The following is a 25,174-nucleotide window of genomic DNA, read 5'->3' on the forward strand; positions in this document are numbered from 1 at the left end:
TTCATGCCCGCCCATGGACGAGAAGCAAATTAATGCAAATATTTACATCGGCACTCTGACTTTATTTCATTGATGTTGATTCTGAAGGGACAGGGGAAACACCACCCACACGGTTTAGAAGGGAGCATTAGTAAGTTGGATATGGAAAGTCTCCAAGAAAAAGGATTTGGTCCTAGGCCAAGGAAACAAAGATTCTGGGAATGAGGCGTTAACAGCCAGCATGGTAGAAAACAACCTTCATTCCTCCCCTAACTCTAGTGATACCATATCAGTGGAATGCAGAGCTGAGGAAGGCCACTAGTGAGGGTGTTAGAACCACAAATTCCATGCCAGCTTCTTAGATAGCCAGGAAAAAAGGGACCAAAAAGTTGTTTAAAAAAAGATACTGCACAGATATTTCAGATATTAGGAAGATGATGCTACCTGTGTATATCTTAGGAAAAGATGCATTCCTAAAGTCATTTGATCAAGAATGTTTTACGATTTGGAATAGCAAGTGGTGTTAGCTTCGTTCAGGCGTTCCTACATATCTGTCAAACATGAGATATGACCAATTAAGGAAATGCTAGGAGACCTCAGGCTATAGACATGTAACCTCTGTGAAATGGAACGCGTAGATTCGTCCAACTTGGAGGTAATTCAGATTAAACTGGGAAGCAAGTACTTTATAAGTCTTGGGATAGAAATATGCTGGTTTTTAGGACTGCAATGCTTTGGATCCAATTCCAGAAGGGTGCTTTGTAGGGTACGCACATGGAAAAGTAGTCCTTGTTGGCAGCTCTTGAAAGCAGCTGGGTGATCAGAAGAGAAGATGCAACTGCTTTAAAGAGATACAGACAGGAGTTATGTTTGCACTTCTGTACACGCTATAGCACCTTTTTTCAAGTTATTTCCAAAATGGTGCACCACCTGATTAGTCCCTTGTGTGAATGCTGTGCCATGCTAAGTGGTGCAAGGTTCTGATACCATTTTTTGTCTGCTTTAACCTGTAATAGACTTTTGTTTTAGTTAGAGAGAGAGAGACCTTTTGCATCAGAAAACGATTTGAACATTATTACTGTGTGTGACTAAGACCCCAGGAGAATAATGTCAAGGGAAGTTTGACACTGTATTTCAAAACATTCCAAGTGTGTCGATAGCTTAGCTAAAACAGAGACATATTGGAAGGGGGATTCCTTAAATATAGAGTATTAATTCCCAATGAAGTCATGCAGGGGAGCTCTGGAGGAGGCAAATGCCAGCTAGCTGTAACAAAAATTGAAATCCCATCACAGCATGCTTTGAACAGATCCCCTGCTGGTTTACATCTAAGCCAAAATGCCACCATCAGCCATGTAAGAAGGGACCAGCCCTGGATTCAGTTTCAAGATTTTACTTCCATACTGTATCAAAACAAACAACATGTCCTTAACAGGCAGCCTCAGTCTTCCCTTTCTTCCATCTGCCGTAAAGGCATAAATAATACAAAGAGAATTGCATTTGTTATACAATCTACCATGGGAATTATTGGCATAATATATGTGCTTTGTGTTTATAAAAAGTGCAATATGAATGCCTACTGCTATTAGTCATATTGTAGACGTTAATAGTTGAATATATTATTCAATATATTTAATATGTTTATTAAATCTGTTCTATATATTTAAATATATTACGTGTATTCTGTATAGAGCCTTGCTCGGACAGGAGCAAAAGTGCAGAGTACAGGTATTATTTTCTGTGCGTTGGCTTGGATCCATAACAAACGTCTTGGCAATAACAGGACACCTCTCATTTAGTGCAGACTTGGAACGGAGCAGGGGAATCCTTTAGGCAGTACTTAGATGTAGTTGTGTCCTTTCCCTCTCCCCCCCTCAACCCTTTTATGTCTCCCTGAAAATGTGCTCCAGATGTTGAGGAACCCTCTGGAATATGAGGGGACAAGACTTCTTTGGGCCACCCAAAGAAAGCCCTGATCTCTCTCTGCCTCTCTTCCCACCAGCAGGAATGTTTGGAGTGATGCTGTACTCAAGGGCTATTCCCACTGGAGCAACCAATGCTAGAGCAGATCCAATGACCTGTTGTCTTAGATATACATCACGAAAAAATGATGACTGTTGGAGAACAGTTGTCTGATATGTAATCTTTTTGGCTCGAGTGCAAGATAGAGCTGTGTGAAGGCAAGCTATTCATTTGCTAGAATTCCCAAAGGCAAAGTACATATTTAGCCATTCTGCAATGTTAAGCCTCCTGTTATGAGATGTCTCATCCTCCATGTCAAATAGAGCATCTCCTCCAATGGCCACATTGATTCTGAAGAAGCAGACAACAGGTTCTCTCTCTTCTTGCAGTCCTGGCAGAATTTGGGACAGAGTGTAGGGCTGGTATTTTAGCCCAATGGTAACTCAGCTGACCCAAACCACGATCCATTTCCAATGAGAATCCTCAACTGACAGGAAGCTACCTGGGGGTTGGGTTTGGAAGCTAACCTGGCCATCTCTGTGACATCATCCCATTTTTCTAACCAAAAGGCTGAAAAGTGGATCAACAACAAAGTTGATCCACCCAATGGTATGAGTGAACCCATTGTTTGCAACTGATTACAATTTAGGAGAGTAAACTATGTATGGACAGAGAAAAGAAGGAAGAGGAGGTCATCACATCAGTGGCAGTCCTGCCCCATTTGTTTCTCTTTGCTGATTTTTGTACTGTCCCCTTGCAACCCAGAGATTACAAACCAAAGAAGGAATTTTAAAAGCAACATACACCTGTTCCCCCTCTGAGTCCATCAGCCTCTCATAGCTCTACTAGGTTATCACTGGAAAGAACCTTGACAGTGATTTGACCTGGTACTGCTTCTGATTCCTGCTGGCCTCTGCCATGGAGCTGGTACTTCTGAAGATCCCGGGATTCACTGGGTGACCCAGACAGCCGTATTTCTCCCAGGAATCGGTCAAAAAAGGTGCTGTGCCAGACCTAAGGAGACAGGAAAGCAAAGACAAATCTGTTGCTGCTGTTACGTAAGGCCTTTCCATCTTCCTAGTTATAAGGTGTTGTCCAGGGCAAATGTCCTCCTCCAGGAGATCTCAGATCTTCAGGCTTTGCTCAGAGCTCACTCTGTTTTCCACATCCATTTGGCCAAATTCCCTGCAGCTGAAAAGCTGTTTTCTTAATAGTGTAGTTCAGTGTTTCTCAACTTTGGCAACTTGAAGATGTGTCGACTTCAACTCCCAGAATTCTGGGAGCTGAGGTCCATACATCTTCAAGCTGCCAAGGTTGAGAAACACTGGTGTAGTTAAATTTACTTAACTGCAGTGTAATAATGGCAATGACCTGCATCTAGCAGATGGAATTAGCCCTTGGATGGGAGACAAGATTTGAAAGTCAGAAGAACACCCCACAATGAAATGACACACCATTTCTGGATCAAGCCAAACAAATTGCACGGATATCTCCAGGGGGTTACTAGGAGTTGAGTCTTGGTGACCAGTGCTCTTACTATTATTAATCAGCTAGCAAGCTAGAAGCTTATTTCCCTAAGGAAAAGCTTGAGGATTTCCATATTCTTTCTGCATGTGAGCAGGTGGGAGAGAATTTCTGGTGAGAAGACAACCTGTAGGAAAAGGATTTTGAAGCCTTCCACTGCATTTTTCAGGACTAAAAAAAAAAAAATCTGAAAGACCATCTCATAACTGCATGCAGTGTATTATTCCAGCCCAAAGGGCATTCAGAGTGTCATTACTAATAAAAAAAAGTCTCTGTGGAGGAACTTGGCAGGCCTCCGCTCTATCTTCCACTTGTCAGCACCGCGGCTGCTGCCAGATTGTTCCTGGCAGATTTCCCTGAGTAAAAATACAACTGCATTTGCCTTTCACTTTGTAAAAATTCAGCAGTATTTAAACTTTAAATATTGGTGAGGGCTTCTAGGTAACTTTGGCTTATCATATTAATAAACCCTTCCGTCCTTAATCTTAAAAGAATTTGTAAGACTTTTGTCTTCTAAACAGGAAGAAAAGGACAAAGGAATAATAGGGAAAGAACAAAAGGAAAAAAGGAAGAGGAGGGGAAAGGAAAACAATTATACTGGAGTATCAATTCATTGTAGTTTATGGAACTTGGAACACTGAAGCCTACTCCAGACGTAATTCTGTATTGGCTATAATGTACTCAGCCATTATGGTTACATTCACACAGTACTCTTAACTTGGTTACTGAGCTAATCTATAAACTAAGCAAGCAGACAAACATAATAAGACACACACACATGCACGGTAAGCAAATAAAACTTAGCAAATGTTAGCTACTGACATTCATGGCTGTCTGTTGGGAATGGCTAGTGACATCATATGCATCATGATATCATTATGATGTGAATCACAGAGTTGCATCAATGGAGCTTCCATTGATTCACCCTTTGAGAAGAAGCACCCCTACATGCTCAAGGCAGGTGGGAGTACCATAAAAACATCAGGAAGGAAAGCTAGAGTGTTCCAGATCAATCCATCAATGGCAGCATCAATGCAAGAATTAGTTTTCGCATGGTCAGAAGCAAACAACTAATATCAAATCTAGCCATTTCCAGAAGAAGGGGTAAATGAAAACTGGGCCTCCTGCCCACAAGAGGGGACCAAAAAGCTATTACATAGGTCAAGCAAAAAAAAAAAAAAAAAGCAGGTTTGAATATGGAATCTGTAAATAGGGCTTGCTCTTGAAACACAGCAGTCACTAGAATTCTTCCACTATGGCTTTCTAACTTTCCTTTGATATAACTACTTCTCAGAAGTTATTGGATTCTTGTAAACTTGTCTGATTGGCGGCTCTCCTGCTTGCTGGTTGAAGACTGCTGATTGGGTTGCTTCTGCCCACTTGGATAAAGTGTGATAACAAATTAGAAAAGAGAACAAATTCCACACTGATACTATATCATATTATCTCCCCTAGTAGCCAAGAGCAAAACATAGCCACTCCACTGAGACAAACGTAGGGAGAGCAGCCCATCCTTAAGGACCAAACATCTTGGGAAATGCCAGAAGATAAACACCCCTGACTCTACAGAATCCTCAGAGTGGTGCTAGTACATAAATTGCTTAATGATATGTGACCAAAGCAGCACAAATAAACGAAGAAATGTGTGTCATTTGCAAAATGACATCATAATGCATTTTGAGTTATTTCAGCGTCAGTGGCAGCTTGACTGAACACCCATGCAAATATTTGGAGTGAAATGGGGAAGGGGGTAGCAGCTAGAAACGGCTGTCTTTCAGCTGTAGCAATTATTATTACTACTGTTACTATTAAGTATATTTATCATCAGTTCCAGGTTCTTGGTTCTAAAGGAAATCATAAATAAACATGGCTGGATTTGGATTGTTAGAGATAATATGCCTTAGCTCTTATTTACTTGTTTATTAGATTTACATCTCTTCTTTTCCTAAAGAGGAATACACCCTCCTTCAGTTACAGGTTGTCCTCATTTAGTGGGGCCAGCAACTGAAGTGGTTGCTAAATAAAACCGCAACTCTGCTTACGATCTGACATCAGCTTACCTTTGCTTTACAGACCTGTGGAGGTCGTAAATGCGAGGATTGATTGCAAAGTTACTTTTTCATCACTGTTGTAACTGTGAACGGTTGCTAAATGAGGCAGTCACTAAACGAGGACTACCTGTATATCCCCCACAATAACCTTGTTGGGTAGGTTCAGTTGAGAGAGACTGACTGATCCTAAATCACCTATGTTTACAGGTCCAAGGCTAGATTTAAGCCTGGGTCCCTCCCTGCATATATCCCTACCCCCCCAGTCCTGCTCCAACTCTTTGTCCACTCCACCGTATTGGTATAAAATTAATACATATTATTAAGCACAAAAGTGATGCAGATACAAATCTCAGTAATTCTCTTACCTGGACAATAATAGGGCTGTCAACCTTCCTTCTGTAGAAAACAGCCTGGGTGTTGAAAACAGGATTCACAGTGTCTTTCTGGGTGGGAGACCGAACCTTGGAGTTCTCGCACTTAATTACTACATAAGGGTTGGCTTCTGAAAAGACACATCATTTGTGAACGCTCTTGGAGAATCTTGGTATTTACAAAACAATTACTTTACTTTCCACCTTCTTATTCTTTTTTGGGGGGCAAAGGGCTATCCTGCAACTAACGTCTCCCTTATTCTATACATGAAGAAGAGGCAACGATGCAAGGAATTATAGAATTGCTGTCAGACCAAAGGAACCTTCATTTTCACAATCAAATCATAGGAGACTGTCCAGTTAATTTCCTGAGCAGATTGATTGATCCATTGTCATTAGTTCACACCGGCAGATTAAAATGAAACATGCCAGATTTGTTCCCTGGAGAAACAGTTATTCAAAGGGAGATCCTTGGACCAGCAGGCACATTGAGAATGTCGAGAGCGTGTTGTGGGGAATTGCACAAAATGGCTGCCATGGTGGAGCACAGCCATTCAGACAACCTACCTTCTATGTCCCACCCCCAGCTGTTCCTTTATCTTGCGAAGATTTCCACGCATGTGTCGAGCATATGCCACAACTTCCGTGAATGTTTCCAGAGCTAATTAGAAGCTCTGAAACAAGCTTCGATGCTGATGTAGAAATCTCTTCTTCTTCTTGGAACCACTTCAGGAGTCCCCAGAAATAAAGCAAAGTGAAGCCACACAGCTGGATCACTTTGAGGAGGTGTGCCCAGCTCAGCTACATATTTAATCGTTTCTCCCTTCTGTTGCATTAAAAATGGAGAGGCTAAAAACCTATACTTAGACATATACAAGTGTTGCTTCAGCTCATGCAAATATTGGATTCAGCTGCAAGCAAAGTGTCTGTTGGGGCTTTTTGCAACAAAAAATAGACTTACTCTGTGTGTATCAATGGCTCGCTTGTCCTAAACCCAATTTGTGATTAGAACGCTCTGATTAAGCGTGTTGAGAGATTCAGCCCATGGTAATTGACATATGGTGATTAATATATGGTGATTCTCTGCCAACAATAACTAACTGCCTGCTTATATAATAACAGGGGTTTGTTTTAATCATAACCTGGGGGAGGATGCTGAAGAAATCATCAAGAGAGCCAGGAAAAAATCTCTTGCAAGTTGTGCTTTCTTTATGAAAAGTGGTCCAGAATATGGTCCAGAAAAGGGCTATTTTCACTTAATAAATTTAGTTCCAGAAATCTATATAATGAAAATAAGATAGATGTTCTCTGTAAATACTGAGATATGCCTTTACAGATAGAGCATAGAACAGTGTTTCTCAATCTTGGCAATTTTAAGATGCATGGACTTCAACTCCCAGAATTCTCCAACCAGCATGGCTGGCTGGGGAATTCTGGGAGTTGAAGTCCATGCATCTTAAAGTTGCCAAGGTTGAAAAACACTGGCATAGAAGAACAATGGGGGCCAAGAGCTACCCTTCCCTGATATTCACTAGATATCTTTGGATTCTGGTTTTCATCACGTGACCAAATGCTGGAGATAATGGGAATTGTAGTCCAACATCCATATTTGGACTTTTTGGATCTTTGCATAAAAATCCTCATAAACCTCTCTGCAAAAGTAACCATTGTGACACTTACTTTTCTTAATATAACAGCCACTTTTCCTATTTTTATAATTGGTTTTATAACTTTCCTGTATAAACGTGTGGTCTCAAAAAGGCACAGACGTGAACAGATATTCAGAGTGTATGTATTAATGCATCTCTTTATTGCTTATATTGTCAATAAATGTGAATTCCCCTCTTGACCTCAAAAAACAAATCTTATGGATTTTGAAGCATGTAATCTTGACATGAAAGGCTCCAGTTATCAATATGGTCCATCAGAACCTTTTCTTCATAGCTTCCTTCAGACACATCTCTTACAACAACCTATATTTTATTGAGCTAACTACACATTACGATAATTTCTAGCCAGTTATTTCTAAAACATTCTGCCAATCATGATAGAGAACTGTTATCCTGGCAACACATAGCACTTTGTAACAGTTTTGGCATTGAGTCATACGCTTAATAAGATTCCTAGAAGCAGAAGGTGCTTATTTTTATTTCCCAGGAAATGTTGGTTTAATCCAGGTAACCATAGGTACAATATATGTCCCAAGGGGACCAACATGGACCAGTAAACATAATAGTGACCCACTTGGGGATCCATAAAAAGACTGGTTTTGCTGGTGAGTTGGACTGGTAAAAAATAGGAGTAGGCAAAGGAAAACATTTCTCAATATCAGAAATGTTGTCCCAACTAGCAGACAGGCTGTGAAAAGCACACATTTTTCAAGAGCTAGGCGAGGAAATTGGCACACGTTCTCAACTCTAATGAATGTGATCCAATTTCCTTCATCTAACAGATTAGAAACAAGTTGAGTTTGGCAGCCTCTGTTTCCTCCACAGAGTGCCACGGAACAACATTGTTCCTTGGATATTTTGGGATAGAAATAATGGTAGGAATGTGCAGAGCAGAATAAAAGCAATTTGTTTTACTGTCTGCGTTATTAGGCAAGTGGTTTTATAGAAGTCATCCTGGGAGGACATCTTTCATAATTCTTCCTGTGGGATTGAATTAAAGTGTAAGAAACTAGTTGAAGACAGGACAGTACAATGACATTCTGGATATATCTTGAAATCAGTTCCTCTAATTTGGTTGGGCACTGAAAAAAACCCTTTGATATGGTTCCAACTGAATTGATTTAGTGTATTATGGGCTTTTACCATCTCTGAATTCAATTTGGTATCTTCACCCCATGGCTGGAGTTATTACAAGCAGATTTGTCTCTCAACTCTTGAGTTCCATTGTGGCACCTGTCAAAGATGTCCCTTCTCTCCTTCAATTTGGTTGTCAAACCACTGACTTCTTCTATGAGATAATTACAAGATATTAACAGTGTGGTGGCGCTAAATATAAATTGTCCTTATTTGCTCGTGGTATCATGGGTATCCGTGATAATTATGCAAAGCTATTGCCAAAGCTTACCAAAGTTGTAGAGCAGTATGGTTTATACTCCAGCTATACCACTGTCCAGAAAAAATTTAATTTGCTGCTCTTAGGTTTCATTATATCTATTTAGAGATTAGGGTTTATAATCTGTACTGACTTCATAGAGAGCCAGTTTGGTGTAGTGGTGAAGGCACCAGGCTAGAAACTGGGAGACCCTGAGTTCTAGTCCTGCCTTAGACACAAAGTCAATGGGGGAACTTTAAGCCAGTCCTTCTCTCTTAGCCCTAGGAAGAAGGCAGGGGCAAACTTCTTCCAAAAGTGAACCAGTTTGGTGTCCTTGTTAAGGTACCAGGCTAGGATAATGTGTTCTAATCCTGCCTTAGGCACGAAGCCAACTGGGTAATCCTGGGCCAGTCACTCTTTCTAAGCCCTAGGAAGAAGAAGGCAATGGCAAACCACTTCTGATATCTTGCCAAGAAAACTGCAGGGACTAGTCCAGGCAATCGCCAGGAGTCAACACTGACTTGAAGGCACAAAAATCAAACCAAACCAACCCCCTGACTCCATAAAACACTTTCTCAAAATATATCACAATATGTTGAATCCAATATGTCTTAATGTATAGACACAAATTCAATAGATATAACTCAATGGTTGAAACTTCCATTAAGTCTCTGGGGTAAGATTAACATTATTAAAATGAATATTACATTGAGATTAATGTATATTTTATGAAGGGTTTCATTGTTAATCCCTATTAGATATTTAAACAGATAAACGAGAACAATTTTATAGCTGGCTAAACCCTTGGCTGAATTGAGGTTACTTTATGGTGATGGCAGCTTCAGGTTGACAGATTTTCAATTATGTCATTGAGCTTTTATTCTGTATTCTTGTGGAATCAGACCTTTTATGAATATTCCCCTCTTTGGGGCTATTTGGAGAGTAATTATGTAATACCTCTGAAATCTGGAATTGAAATTGGACTAGTTTTAGGGCCCAGGTATATTAAACATTGTTACAAGTTTGTAAGCTGCCAGACATATTTGGTTATGAACAGGCACGTGGTTCTGTTTTGATCCCAAATCCCAAGAGAAATTGACATTGTGGAATAACCTGGATTTGAAAATAGAGGGGAAGGTGTTTTATTGGAATGGTGGGAGACCAAAGCATCAACACTTGGAATCAGTTGATTTCTAATGGTTGTTTCAAAGAGTTTGAGAGGTTGTGTTTTGCATATGAGTTATCCATAACATTTACTTGGCAACAGATACAGTTGAAACATGAATTAACTAAACGGTCTAGCCCTGATGCTTCAGCACTCTTAGAGATACCTGCAATTTTATGAACCTTAAAAAAAAAATGCAATGTTCGAATGGAAACCAGCAATCCAATTTTATAAGGAATTAAAATGTAAAGCGGTGGTTAGTATTAACTATAGAGATGAACCATTGAAGAACTGGAATGTTTAATTTTGGAGAATCAATGGATTTAGTTGTGGAGTCCTTGGGGCTCTCTGAGCTTGGTTGTTTTCTTGCAAACATTTCGTTACCCGGCTAGGTAACATCTTCAGTGCTAGGATTGAAGATGTTACCTAGCCGGGTAATGAAATGTTTGCAAGAAAACAACCAAGCTCAGAGAACCCCAAGGACTCCACAGTTCAACCCTGAGCTATACATATTCTAGTTGCTAAGAAATGTAAACTATACTTTACATTTGAGATTGAAGTTGATAAACACTGTCCTAGTCTTTGGTGAAAATACTAACTGAACTATTTTCTCCCCCTCTGGATCTGCTGTTCAGGCTCCTTGCAAACTGTTCCTCTGCCTTTAACCTCTGAACCCTTCTGAGAAGTCACAGCCACCTATATCTCATGGCCCAGCAAGACTAAGGCAATTTCCCACCTCCCCAAAACAACCAATGGCTTTTGGCCTCATTTGGCAAACCCTGAATGTTAATTCAGTAGTCCTGGGGGCTATGTCTAATGAGCATACTCAAAACATTGAGAGCACGTCATGCACAAAGTGGTGAAGGTTTTCCTATTTACAGCATAAATGTGGAGTGCCTCGCCGGTCATGAAAGATGCTTTGTAGAAGACTAGCCAGTGAAGTTGCTTTCTTCTCAAATGTCCAAAGGACAGGATTTTGATTGTGACCATCAACTGGACTCTTTGCCCCTTCCCCATGGATACCCCTGGATCTCGATAACAGAAATATAAGTATCAGCATGTTCCAGGGAGCTTCACAGAAACACAGCCCATCCCCTGGTGTTTGGCAGCCACAAACATTGGTTTTATTGATCTGTCGGTGGTGCCTTGAAAAGCTGGGAAATCATCAGCCACCTCTCTTCCTTGATCTTTCAGGAAATGTCAGATGTTAAAAGCATTCTGCAGACAGGATCTAAAAATAGCAGTTTGAGCTGAGCAAAGCAGCTCGGTTTCTAAACTGTCTTGTCACTCACTCATTGTTTTCTTGTTTGGGTCCTAAACAACAGCGTGAACATGGTTTACTTTTACTGTCCTATGGCATTCAACAAAACTACAGCCTGTTAAATTAAAGCTGGAAACTAGTTGGACAGTCTAAGGTCTGGTGGTAGATTTCTCAAAGAAACAACTTAGCTGGTTGAAGAGACAGCTCCACGCAGGGTCACTAAGGAATTAAGGGACGGGCCTTGCATCATGATGCTCTGTCCACCCTCTTGATGATTTTGATACTCTTCCGCCTTTGCATACATCTATATTTCTGGAAATCTTGAATTACTACCTCTTTATTCATTTTATTTATCTCCCACCTTTCTTTCTGAAGTTCGGAATGGCTTATTTCTTTTAAGTTTGTTCCTACATTCATCCTGAGAACTTGATGGGGCTATTTTGGTTCTTCAGGGAGCAGATGTTGAGGAGTGAAGAGTTTTCACAGCCCTTCAAGAACTCTACAAGAGAGGTTCTCTGAGAGACTGCTTGACCCCAAGTCAACTGGTGCGCTGTTTATGGCTGAGGATGAACTTGAACCTGGATCTCCCCACTCCTAGTCTAACACCCTAATCACAATGCTGCATTGGCTTCTGATACCAATTTACACGTGTGGATTGGGCCCACTGGGGTGTATAAATAACATCCACATTTGGAGACCGAACTTTATTTTTCATGCAATTGTGGCTATTTGCTGTGTAGAATAATACCACAAAAACTGAACAGTTTGCCATTTTCTCCCTTCCTCTATTAAAAATTTGTGTTAATGAAGGATTTGTCGAATCTGTATCAAGAGGTGACTCTGGGTAACAGAGTAGCAGTGCTTATGCGCAATCTATGAATGATGGTCTAAGAGATTGGCCAAGAGTTGATGCTACAGGTAAAAAAAATCCTCTGGGTATAATTGTGACTTTGTTGTGATTTATTCAGACATAGGCTTTAGTATGTCTTAACCTCAACCTTACTGTAACAGGAGAATAATCCTAGCTACCTTGCATCATTTTCATAAGGTTATGTAACAGATGCTACCTAAAAGCAATATATTTAGAGGCATATTCCATAGTTAATAGGTATTCAGAGATCAGTTGTTGGAGCTGGTTTGTGCTGAGAACTCAAATGTATCTTCCAGGCCTCTAGATCTTTTATCTTCAACTTCAACTTCAACTCCCAGAATTCCCCAGCCAGCTTGCTAAAGTCCACACATCTTGAAGTGGCTGAGATTGAGAAAGACTGCTTTATTATCAGTCCTCCCTGATCTGGGACGTTCTAGAATTTCAACTCCTGCAATTACAAGCCATCAGGGCCTTACTGGACAAACACCAAGAGCAGAATGCTAAGATTTGGGTAAAGTATTACACATTAAGGGCTATGTGAATAAGAGACTCCACCTGAGATACTCAGACTACAGGTCCTGGGGAAAGCCCTATGATTGTAACATGGAAGTGGGCTTAGATCTTTCTAGTATTTATGGATTTTCCTAATCTAGGAGTAAAATAACCTGAAGTCTCAGAGCTGCAACCAGCGATTAGAAATCTTGACTGTGATGCTACCCAGTTTCTGCTAAACCTTCATTTTTAATGCAACAGATGGGGAAGATGATTAAATATGTAGAGAGTAACTGTTAATTGTGTTCGATTGCTTTAGTTACAATTTAATTACGTTTATATTTTAATGAAATGGCACCAGATTCTTTTAGCCCCGCCAACCTGTTTGTCTTCATCTGTAAAGAGGACGCTCCTCAACCTGATTCAGGCCATGTGAAAAGCAGCCAGTTTGTAAGGCATTTTCAGCATTCCATGCCTTTTGCCCTTTGTTATTAGCCCAAATTGTGCATCTTTGATTCCTTCCATTTATCTTTCCTCTTGTGATCACTCGATCTCTGGCAGGGCATTCAGATAATCCCAGCCTTCGCCTGGGTCCATTTTCCTTCTTGTCCTTTTAAAAGGAACCCGAGCAGGATGATGTGGAAAATGTCAGTGTGAGCCAAGATCTAATTCTGGCGGAGGGGCAAACAATCTAATCTGATCTATCTGGTTTTTTGTTTTTTTGTTTTGTAGAGGAGAGTAGCGGAAAAGCACCAGAAAACAGCATTTAGACAGCAGAGGGCACTGTCTGACTTTCAAGTAAATTGGCTTCTGCATTGCCTGTGTACTAGTAGGCCATGCCAACGTTGATTAGGACTGGGTAAAGGCAGAAATCAATTACTGCTTTATCAGCAAAAGAATATATTTAGCAAAACCAGCAGTTGCTGCTTGATGTATACAAGAGGATGGACAAATACTTAGTAACCCAAAGGGACCTATATTAGTCTGAGCCATTCAAATGGCCCCATGCTCATTTCTGCATTAGACTGAAAACCATGAAGAGTGAATCCAGGGAAGGAGAGTTCTAAGTGGTTAGACTTTTTAAAACTTTGCACTGCATGGAGCTAAACAACAAGTCCTTCAGTGAACCATGGGTGGACACTTTCAGCAAAGTATGGAATGAATTTATCAATTTTGGCTTCTCTCAACATTTCATTACTTGGATAACATTTTGGCAGTACTTACTCCCATGACTGTCTTGACCCTGGAGTCCTTCTACCCTGTAGACTTTAACGAGGGACATCGTTTTTGGGACACCGAGCAGGATATCCTTGCAAGACAGTTTGGGTTTATTCAGCTTCAGCTCCCTGAAATATCAAAGTGAAATAGGTATGTTGGTTCCAGAGAAAGATTAGTAGATACATATCTTCCACACAGAATACTGAACTTTATGGCTTAGTTCATACAACATGTTCAAGCCAAGGATTAGCCATGATTGTTAAATAAAGCATAGTTAATATGTGCTGGACTAAAAATAAAACTTGCTAAATCATGCACAATAATGGTGGTTTTATTTTAGTTCAGTGTGTTGAGTCACTCCAGATATTGTCTGTTAGCCATTAGAGAGCTATTGATGATGATAAAAATTGGAACCGATCTCTTGTATGGATGATTAATTTCAATGCATTTCAAACAATGTTTCTCATTCCATGGTATCACCTAGCTGTATACCTAATACCACTGATTATTTCACAATGTGGAGAAGTGCCCCAAAAGGCAAAAATAAATGAAAACTGGGGGAAGATCATGAACACTGTTTTCATCACACACACACGAAATGCAGTCACCACCTAAGCGTCTGAAGCATTCATCTTGTTCCCCATAGATATTCCATGAATATCTCATTTCCTTCATGCATTGTGTCAGCTTTCCTTTATCAAATACTTGACAGTTTCAGCTAGGGCTAGAAAAAGTGGGGAAGAGAAACCAAAACGTCCTACTGCCAGTAGAAGTAGTACCTGAGTGCTGATGGAACATCTGTGAAGAGCCTCAGGATAAATTCCCCTTCAATGTTTGGGGTGAAGGTGGTTGGGATCAACAGGTATCGGCCTTGCTTGAGAAGCATCTTCAGATACACTATGCGATTGCTAATGTAGTTGACGTTAGTTATCCTCTCTTGTATTTTCAGTTGGTGCAAGCGATATTCTCGGTTATCCTCTACCTAAGGTGGGAAGACAGATATAGGTATGACATGTATTCACAGCATGCTTGGCTTGTCAAAGGCTATTTTCATATGCTGGGCTCCAATAATTAAGCTGAACTGCACTCAAGAACTGCTGTTCAGGGCATATATGTGAAAACAATCTTACAGGTAGTCCTTGCTTAACTACGGTAATTGGGACTGGCACTTTATGACCACGTGGTCATAAAGTGGAAACTCACGTGACCGCACTGACTTATGATGGCAGTTCTGGTTGCTCTTAAGCAAATCCCAGACAGTCATAAAGCACATGACTGTGACTTGCAACTTCCTGCCATCTTCTCATTTGATTTTGCTTGTCGGAAGCTGGCACTGAAGGTCGCAAAGGGTGATCGTAGGATCACAAGGCTCTGTAACCATTGTAATTGGGCACTGGTCACCAAGTGCCCAAATCACAATCATGTGACTGCAGGGACACTGTGACGGCTGGAACTTTGAGGACCCGTTGTAAGTTCCATTTGTTCAGCATGTTGTAACTTTGGTTGCTGAACAAGTAGTTGTTAAGTGAGGAAGATAGGATCTTACGGCTGTATCTGCCACATGAGCAAAAAATACAAGATGTGTTATATTTTTAAGGGCAATTGTCTTGAGTGCAGGTGGACAGAGACCTACCTTGAAGATTTCAAAGCCAATAACAAGGTTATATCCTGCCCCTTCTTTCTTGTGAATACGTTGGTCCTTCTGCTGTAGCGAGATCAACGCTGTGTCCTCTACCTTCTTAACATCAAAGATGTACTGAAAAAAAGAGGAATAGACCAAGCTGCTATGAGTATGGTCTATGAGTCTGTGAAAATAGACTTCATCAACAGTTGGGAAGCAACTGTTAGTAAGACCTTGTGCAGGATGATAGTTCTGAGAAAAAATTGACATATTAGACCTTTCCAATGCAATATATTTGTATAGGGCAACCTTACACAGCAATTAATGCAACTTTTCCCAACTGGGTGCAATCCAGATGTGTTGAAGATCAATGTCATAATCTCCCAACTTGTAGGCTCTTTGGATGTTGAAGGAAAATGCTAAACTTGGGAAGGCTGAGTTTTCCAAGAAAACCCGGAAGCATGCCTTATGGCCATTCATTTAGTAAGTAAAACATTTGCCTAAGACTGTGTTAGGCTTCTAAGCATGATGAAAAGTTGCATGGCTGATATACAGTGTCTTTGGCTGATATACAGTGTCTTTGCCTAATATGCTTAGCAATCTAGTTTGCAAAAATCTTATTTTAAGGTGATACATGTCTCTGATGACAACCTCCTGGAGACTAATTCTGAGTCATGGGAGCCCTTATCAGCCTTATTGATGGAACCTCTGAAGATATCTGATTGGCCAATGTCAGAAGATGGAACACCAAAAAAAAATGTAAGTAACCTAGCTCCAGGGTTGTTGTGGAGATAAATGTAGTGGATGAATGGGAGATGGATCGAAAGTTAAACCTGTAGGACAGAGCTCAAGGATTACTTTTCTATGCCAGTTTTATTCTTCCTAAACTCTAAGGAACTGAACTGATACTGTTTATCCTGGGATAGCTGCAGGGATAAAAATGATGTGTGCCTACTTTCAGATCAGGATGATTGGCTGTGGAATCTGATCTTTGGAACTTTGATTTTAAAATGTTCTCATGGAATTTAATTAGACACCAGAAGTTTAATTTCTCCAAATGTCACAATGCAGTTCATTGCAGCAAAAAAAAAAAAAAAAAAGCACTGAAATTGTTTTAGAAATGTGTACAGCATCTGGAGAGAGAATAGGTCTACAGATGTAACTTTGGATATGTAGTTAAGTGCAGTTTTTAGGCAGAATGTTTAAACTTCATAATGCAGTGTTGTCCAAACTTGGCCACTTTAAGATGAGTGGACTTCAACTCCCAGAATTCCCCAGCCAGCATGCTGGCTGGGGAATTCTGGGAGTTGAAGTCCACTCATCTTAAAGTGGCCAAGTTTGGACAACACTGGCATAATGCATAAAAGCAATACAATGGGTGTGTGTGTGTGTGTGCCAGAACCCAAGAAAAATAATATGGACCAGTATTAAACCTTCTCATGACCAAAGGAATATAGCTATTGCCAAAGTGAGGATGAGTGAAAAGTGATTTCAGTAGATAATATATTATATCCTACCCCCAACTTCAAAAGTGGATCTTCTAGCTCACATGTATCCAAGCAATTCCCTCCCTCCCTCTCCAAAAAACTTTCCAGGGTTTACCGCTAAATTCTGAATTCACATGTTAGCCAGGGAGGCAGCTGCGCAATCTGAAGAAAGATGTAGCTGCTTTAAAGAGTACTGGACATTTTGCTTTTTTTGTTTTAAATTTGAATGGCTGCATGGACCTAACTACTACATGTATAAGAAATAGTTATATTTGCTGTTTTCAATTAACATTCATGTAAATATAAACAGAATGAAACCCAAAGACGGTTTTATCCTATCTTCTCCTTCCCAACCCCTGTGTCAAGTCATAACCATTTTTAGTATGTGGAACCTGGGACATCACTAAAAAGCCAACTATAATCCCTGGCCTTGGAGGAGCTGTGCATCCCCATTCCAGAAGGGATCCTTTCGGCTCTGGAGAGATGCTGAAGATGAAAATGCAAGGATAAATGGGTTCCAACCTGAGGGTTTTGGAGAAAGGTGGCTTGGTGGTTTAAACATCCCCCAGAGCGATTTAACAAGGGATCAGAATGCTTCTTCCACTGTCCACGCATCATTTTCTTTTCCCAAGTCTTATGGATACTGAAGAAAGATGTGTTCACAATCCGACAGACATCCACATCAGTGAAGTTTTTGCACCAGTCTTCAAATGTCATCCTGACCCATAATGCATAAAAAATAAATAAATAAATAAATAAATAAATAAATAAATAAATAAATAACCCTCAGCACATCATTTAATTGGTGGTTGGGTAGGGAATGTTTCTTTAGTCATAGAAAAACAACATTATTCCTTTCCAAAAAATGTGCGGTCCACTTCCTAGTTCTGATATCAGCTGAGGATGGAAAACAAACCCAAACTTACAGTATTTCTCACCCTCTTTCATAATTTTTTTCAATTCTTTCTCTGAAGAATTTGGAGGAATGGATCTCCCTAGAACAACATCTCTACTGGTCTTTTGGGCCTGAGTCTCTGTCAACTTTAATCCTGCATTCTGAACATAGGCAACTTCCCATTGGACTGCTTCCGGATTTCACCTCAGTCTTAGATTTGGAAAGTTGTCCAGTTTGAAATTAGATCATTGTACTTGATTCCAGGCTTATCTTTGGAGTTAATTACTTCGAACTGTGAGCTTTTGTAAGCCAGCTTACCACTTTTGAAGTTGGACATTAAGGACTGAGGACAAAAACGGTGTGTGAAATGTGAAGACGCTTTCAAGACCCCAGATGCTTAGGAGATAAACTATGCTGCATTAATGCTCACCAAAATTCTCCATCATTTTCAAAGGTGAGTCCTAAACTTGTGCGCTCTGATTTGCTCACTTTTTTCCACTCCTCAGATCTAAAAAAAGAAGAAAAAAAATTAAACACCTGTTTTATCCATTTTTTAAAAAATATAAAAGCACCTAGTGTTCAGCTACATTAATGGTTCATCATGGACAACCCTGCCTACTATGATTGCTTCTCAAAGGTCTCCAAGAAAGATAACTTTCTAACTGGGATTCTTTTGTTTCCTTTAGCCAGAGATGCTATTCCAAAACTTCAATGCAATTTCTCAAAAGTTTTTTTTTTCCTCCTGTGAAAGCAACTTTTTGTTTTCTACTTCATTCTCAGGATGATGGACAGTTCCTTTTAAATTCCTCTTAATGGTGTTTTTGAGCTTTTTGAGGGGGGGGGGCTGCAAAGGGGACACCAGCACTGGTGTTCTCTTTGGCACATCTTTCCATCACTCTAAGCCAGTTGCTTATTTGTTACTATCCAAAGAGGAGACCCCTCTTGTGATTTAATGGAAGTGTATAAAGTCAGGGATACTGTAGATCATAGGAGAAATGATGGCCCCATGAGACATTGTCCAATGATTGTTCATTCACTGCAACCATCTTACCAGTAAAGGGGAGGAACATCTCCCTATAAGAATTTTTTCCAAAATTCTCCTCCTTGAAATCATTTTTAAAACAAATTCTCTATGTTCATACCCTGGCCAACTGGACGTTTCTATCTTACTAGCCAAGAGAACAGTCTCTTCACCAGTTCATGTAATTCAGCAGTTCAAGTTTATTAAGAGGCTAAGAGACCTTTGGATGGGGTGGGAGGATCTCTGCCTTAACTAGCTGAGGGATAAATTGGGTTCTAAAAGTGAAAGTTACTCATTTGCTGAGATTTCTGTAACATGAGCTGAATCTCTCCAATAAATTTCGTTAAAAGGAACCCAGGGAAAATCCTGCTTTCTTTCCAGTGGGCTGCCAAAAGCTTGTCCCTGAGGAAGAGCTGTCAGAAAAAAAAAAAAAATGAATTGGAAATTTGGATAAAGTTGGATAAATGGATAAAAACTTGATATCCGAAGTTTGAACTGGCACAAATCCTCCCTTCTTCTCATAATCTTTAGTCTCCAGCTTATGATTGCTGGCTTCCTTTGAACCTGATTTTCAGTTTCTCTGAATTTTTCTTAAAATGTTGTACCCAGATCTGGTCACATGTACATGAGAGGGTGTTAAACCGTGGAACAATTAAGGTATGTGATGTGGAAACAACTTTTGTTGAGCGTGTCTAAAATTGCATTTGTTTTTCTAGCAGTCACGTCATACAACTGGCTCCTATTCAGTTTGGAGCCAACTTCTATTTCAAGATTATTTTCACAAACTCTTTTACCCAGTAAATCATCTCTCATCCTCTATGTTTACCAAATTTTTATTTCCTAGGTGAAGAATTTCACCTATATTGAATTTCATTCTGCTTTTTCCAGCCACCTTCTCTAATCCATTAAGAACATTTTGATTTTTTTTCTGCCTTCTAAAATATACAGCACCTATCCAGTGTCTGTCTTCTACAAATATGATAAGTATTCTTCCTTCTCTTCATCCTAGTCCTTAAGGAAAATAAATAGGTTTGTATCCCCACCATTTTTTTTCCCTGATATCTCAAACTGCCTTCACGACATAGGTTTTTCTTTTATTTTCACACCTAAATGTTTCCATGCTTACTAGCCAGTAACTTTAGCTCCTAGGAAGGGCCCTGTAATTCATTCAACGCAAGAAACCAATGCTTCTTCTAAGTCTTAAAGTCTGGACTACTTACTCATCACTCCATGCTCCTTTCCATTCCTTGTTTCCCCAAGGATTCCTTAGTCGGATCATGAATATTTTATTCGACTTTGGACCGCACAGGTGCTTCTCTCCAAGAGACAGCCTCAGGACTGATGTCACAGAATAGGAATGGCCTTTGACTAAGCCCATGTCAGTCTGTACCTCAAAATCATTGAGGGATGAAGGCTAGGCATAAGAGGAACACAAATTAATGCAAACTTTCATTGCTGTCCTTGTTCTCTCATCAATAGCACCCTCTTCTCAATGTTCCTCCACCTGACTGTGCGCTAATATTCACTATGTGGCTAAATGGGATATTAGTGATTGGCAGTTCAACCTTAATCACAGTAAAAGGCCCCGTTGAGTTCAAGAGGGCTTATTCCCAGTCATAATGTTTTTTTTCTTCAGATGGCCATGAAGGCAAGTAGGGATGACTGTAGGTTCATTACTGGCAAACTGCTTTGGCACATGGAAACATTGGAAAATTGGCTCCAATTTCAGCTGATTTCTGGAGCCGTTTCTTCTAAACGCAGGAAGTGAGTCTCAAGTTAGAACGAATAGCTGGTATCAGGTAGGAATAAATGCCATGGAGTTAATTCTGCCTTGAAGTGTATTTTGTCACTAACCTCAGACAGAACCTAGAACTCTCAAGTTAAAGACCAGTGAAGAAAAATCAAGTCAACCCCCTCCCACCAACGTTAAAAGCTTGGAACTCGGCCTCTTTCTTTCGCGATTGCTTTTAAAAATGGTACGTTAAAAACAAATATCCCTTTTATGCCCTATCTAAATTTCTGCACCACAGCGTTAAAGTCACTCCATTAAAATCAATTTGAAACATCTGGAGACTTTAGTGATGTTATTTACTGTCTAGTCATTTTTAGCATAATCCTTCATTTTTTGCCTTCCTGAAAGAAGGGTCCCTTCTGAGACACTTTCACTCCTCCTCCTCCTTCGGACTCAAATTTCATTTATGGGACTGTTGTCTAGGTGGCAGCTCTTCCTCCTGTCTCCCACGGTCATTCCCACATACCATTACAAAGGGACAGCCTGCCCACCTCCAAATCAGCAAAATGTCCTGATAATGTGAACCAAGTATCCTAAACTGTTCTGCGACTGCTGGCCTATTTCTGTTGCAAAAAGCATCCAGAATACCAAGGCCATGGATATTCCCTTGTTAGTGCTGATATTTCCCCCCACCCATATATTTTTGGCTAGCCCAGACCATAGTTACATTGATGTATTTGATTATTAGAAGTGGTAGTAAAATAAAAATTGAAATCAAACAATTACTCAAAATCTATAACAGGTCAAATATCTCTCAGCTCTAGCTTGGCTCCTGATAATTATATGGACATGTCCATGTTGCTGGTGACCTTATGAAAGTAGTTTGTCATTGTTTTCTTCTGTGATATTTATATATCTGTATCTATATCTATATCTATATCTATCTTCCTAGTCTAGCTTACAGCTTTGGGTTTTCCAAGTATTAATTAGGCCTTTTCAAGCTCAGTGAAGGTCACTTGTTAATTCAAACAAGGAAGCTTGATGGCCTAATCTAAAATAAGGTGTAATCTTAGAAGAATGTCTTCAGAATGACAGTTGAATGCAGGAAAGGACCATCTGGTGTACAAGTCGCATAAATAAGGAGATCCTATTTCCATTATCATGCATTTGTCATTTATATTTATTGAGGTTTTAACACTACTATTTCAGAGCGCTAAATGCCATACCTTTGGCATTCACTTTTGACTACATGTACGTAAGCAGAACATGGGAAAGAAAAACAACAGGAAAAATTACAGGGTAGGAACATCCCACTCCAGCTGTATAGAAAAAGGCAGAGCTTTGCGGACGATATCCTTCAATGTCATTATTCAGTCTCATGGCAAGAAGACAAATCTAATACAGGCAGTCTTTGGTTAATGACGGTAACTGGGACTGGAATGTATGTTGCTAAGCGATGAGGTTGTAAAGCGCAATGTCATGTGACTATATTGTTTAGTGACGGCAATCCTCGCACTCCCTGTTGTCATTGTTAAGTGATGTTCATGGGTTGTTAAGCAAGTCCCAGGTGGCTTGTAAGCAGCAGGTAAGTAGCTGCTGCCAGACAGGGGAGGGTGTGACAACTTACTGGAGCAACTTGCAACCTTCCTGCTGGCTTCCCCATTGACTTTGCTTGTGGGAGCTGGCAGGGAAGGTCGTGGCACTGCAACCATCGTGTGATCCAGGTGACAAGTGCCCAAGTCACGATCATGTGACTGTGGGGGTGTTGGGATGGCCAGAACTTCAAGGACCAGTCGTAAGTCCAACTCGTTCAGCATCATCATAACTTTGAATGGTCGCTGAAGGAGTGGTCGTGAAAACGAGGACTGCCTGTAACTAGTTAGTCCAACTGAGGAAGCCTCTGCAAGAAAATAAGCACGTGGACGAGAGACTTAGATGGATCTTAGGTTTCTTGCCAACCTATCCAACATTCATGTGACCGTGTGTTAAGAAAAGAACCTCAATTCTTCATAGGGTTGTAAAATAAAAATACCATTAGGTATACATATTAGAAGAAGGTAACATGTAGGCTTTTTATGGGAACCAGGCTGGATGTACATTAAAAAGACAATTCATTCATCGTGGTTGCATCAGCCATAGCCGAGTTGTCACTTTTTACAACTTAGTGCCCCTCCCTGCCTCTTAAGATATGATAAGAGCTTCTAGGAGGGAAACACCTCACAAAGCCTCTAGGACAGCGTTGTCCAAACTTGGCCACTTTAAGATGAGCGGACTTCAACTCCCAGAATTCCCCAGCCAGCATGGCTGGCTGGGGAATTCTGGGAGTTGAAGTCCGCTCATCTTAAAGTGGCCAAGTTTGGACAACACTGCTCTAGGATGTTCTGTGTGAGTTGCCCAGAGTTCCCCCATTGGGGGGAGACGGGCGGGGGAGAAATTTAATAAAGAAACAAACACACCTCTTATGGGTAAATATCCTGCCAGTTATCTGTACACGCAGACCTTGCCAATGAGACATGTCAGTCAACTCAAGGTTCTGCTCAGGCAGACGCTCGAGGATGGTTTCAGAAGGAGAGAAACGCACCGCACGCCAGCTCCACGGCTGTGCGCTTTTGGGTAAGACTTGTACGCGTGTTAATGTGCGATTTGAACAAAAACTTAAAGGTGTAGAGTTGCTATGTTGGTATGCAGTATCAAAGTCTTCTTATAATCATTCTTTCTATTATCTTCGTATTTTATTTTGGGGGAGTGTTTTTTCATTCTTTGGGTTAAATTCTCTCTGAAGAAATAGGTGTCCCCTTCTGCTTTCAAATGAGCTGTGTCTCATGAATATTCTTTAGTAGGATAGTAAATCATCTCCATACTGAAACAAGTAGTAAGCAGCTATTCAGATCCTCTGGTAAGCTTGTCGTATGAAATAAGTTGGCTAATTCACAGAATATCCTGCACCATAAGGGGACAAGTGGATTCTTTTAAGGTTATAGAAGCCCGAAGCTGACAACATGGATTTCTTTTAGAGTGAAATGACATGATCCACCATTGTTCTTACTAGAGACGTTTACGCAGAATAGGGTATTACATGAGAAAGTACCAAAGAAACATCTCTTGCAGAACACTACAAAATTGTATGTCTACAAAACTGTGTGTATTAGAGAAAATTGCACACCAAAAGAAATAGGAGTTTTCTTAGTGATGGGGTGGGGGAAGTGGTGGCATGGAATAAATGAATATAAACAAAATTAACCTGAATTTCAATTCAACTGATCTACAGTTCTGCAGTCCACCATGTGCCTAAGGTGTTCTGTTTGGGAATTAATGCAGAAGGAGAACCATGTTATTCCACCACACCCTTATTTTCACTCATGAGGTTAGGAAAGTCATGGAGAAATGCTGTGTTCTGAAGACTTGTTTAGATCTTGTGCTTTTCTCTTGGAGATAAACTTTTGAGTGAGATTACAGTGCCCATTGATTTCAGCCAGATGTCTAACTTTGGTACTTTGTCTTAGGCATGACACAATTGTACCTGACTTAACAATATTTGCTCTCAGAGGCTGCTTAACATGGCTGAATTGCAGACAGCAATCAGTGTTTCAGGACTGGGGTAAGAATTGGCTTATAGGGCTTCTTGGAGTATCTGGTTGGCTGTTGTGAGATCCTTAGTTTGATGCAACTAGAAGGTTCTTGTGCTGCCTTTTCATTTTGTTATAACATTGCTCTTCTGGAGGGTGTCAGAAGGAGAGAAATACACCCCCCCCCCAGCTCCATAGTTGTGCTCTTTTGGGTAAGACTTGTATGCACATTAAGGTATTTTGTTATAACATTGCTCTTCTGGATTTTATAGGGTGAGACTATCACCATTAAGTGCTTATTGACCCGCAGCCAGTGAGGGTATGTAGAAAGATGAGTGTGTGGGAAGTTGATTAGGCACATGGGAAGTAAACAAGAACATAAATGGAATGGATGATGGAACATGCTTGGACAGGATGCTGGAAATGTCTTATTTTAATCTCTAAAATCTCCAAAATCCAATCCAGGAATTACTCATCTTTTGTCCCATTCCAAAGGGATAGAACATCCCATTTCTACAAAGGTCAACAACATTTCAGGAGACATGGTGGCTGCACTGGTGGTTTCCAAATTTCTTTTCCCCTCAGATCCTTCTGACAAGGATTTGTCTCCAGAAAAATCCCAGTATGTCTACAAAACAACTCCTGTGGGAGATTTGGAGATGTTTTGTGGTGCATTCTCAACTGATCACAATATCATCAGTCAGATCACTGTAGCCTCCCTGTCGTCTCTTTCAGGTTTATATTCCTTCAGAATCTTCTGACTATGCGTAGTGGAGAAGGACAGATGGCCACCTAGAATCTCTCTTGAATCCCTTTCCAGGGAATTTTGGGGCACCGAAGAAGGAAGTTTGGAACGAGGTGGGGGGAATTAAGTTATTTATGACTAGCAATTTTGAGGTTCTCCACAAATTAGAAT

The 25,174-nt window shown here is 40.4% G+C and overlaps 1 protein-coding gene across 2 annotated transcripts in view; it reads right to left on the bottom strand.

The window, feature by feature from the left end:
* Positions 1 to 1,356: 1,356 nt before the first annotated feature.
* CAPN6 (calpain 6) overlaps positions 1,357 to 25,174 on the bottom strand; it is a 58,118-nt gene continuing 34,300 nt past the window's right edge. For both annotated transcript variants that reach the window (XM_088129208.1, XM_088129207.1), the window contains exons 6-13: positions 20,181 to 20,374; positions 18,370 to 18,447; positions 17,567 to 17,762; positions 15,566 to 15,692; positions 14,716 to 14,914; positions 13,943 to 14,064; positions 5,882 to 6,018; positions 1,357 to 2,955 (exon numbers count right to left, since the gene is read on the bottom strand). In XM_088129208.1, coding sequence (XP_087985334.1) covers positions 2,776 to 2,955; positions 5,882 to 6,018; positions 13,943 to 14,064; positions 14,716 to 14,914; positions 15,566 to 15,692; positions 17,567 to 17,762; positions 18,370 to 18,447; positions 20,181 to 20,374 — 1,233 coding nt within the window. In that variant the 3' untranslated portion in view covers positions 1,357 to 2,775. The remainder of the gene's footprint in view (positions 2,956 to 5,881; positions 6,019 to 13,942; positions 14,065 to 14,715; positions 14,915 to 15,565; positions 15,693 to 17,566; positions 17,763 to 18,369; positions 18,448 to 20,180; positions 20,375 to 25,174) is intronic.

This window comes from Python bivittatus, unplaced genomic scaffold, assembly GCF_059951505.1.
Source record: "Python bivittatus isolate LINGU-HERP-01145 unplaced genomic scaffold, Pbiv_v1 ctg000790_np1212, whole genome shotgun sequence".
NCBI classification, from domain to species: Eukaryota; Metazoa; Chordata; class Lepidosauria; order Squamata; family Pythonidae; genus Python; species Python bivittatus.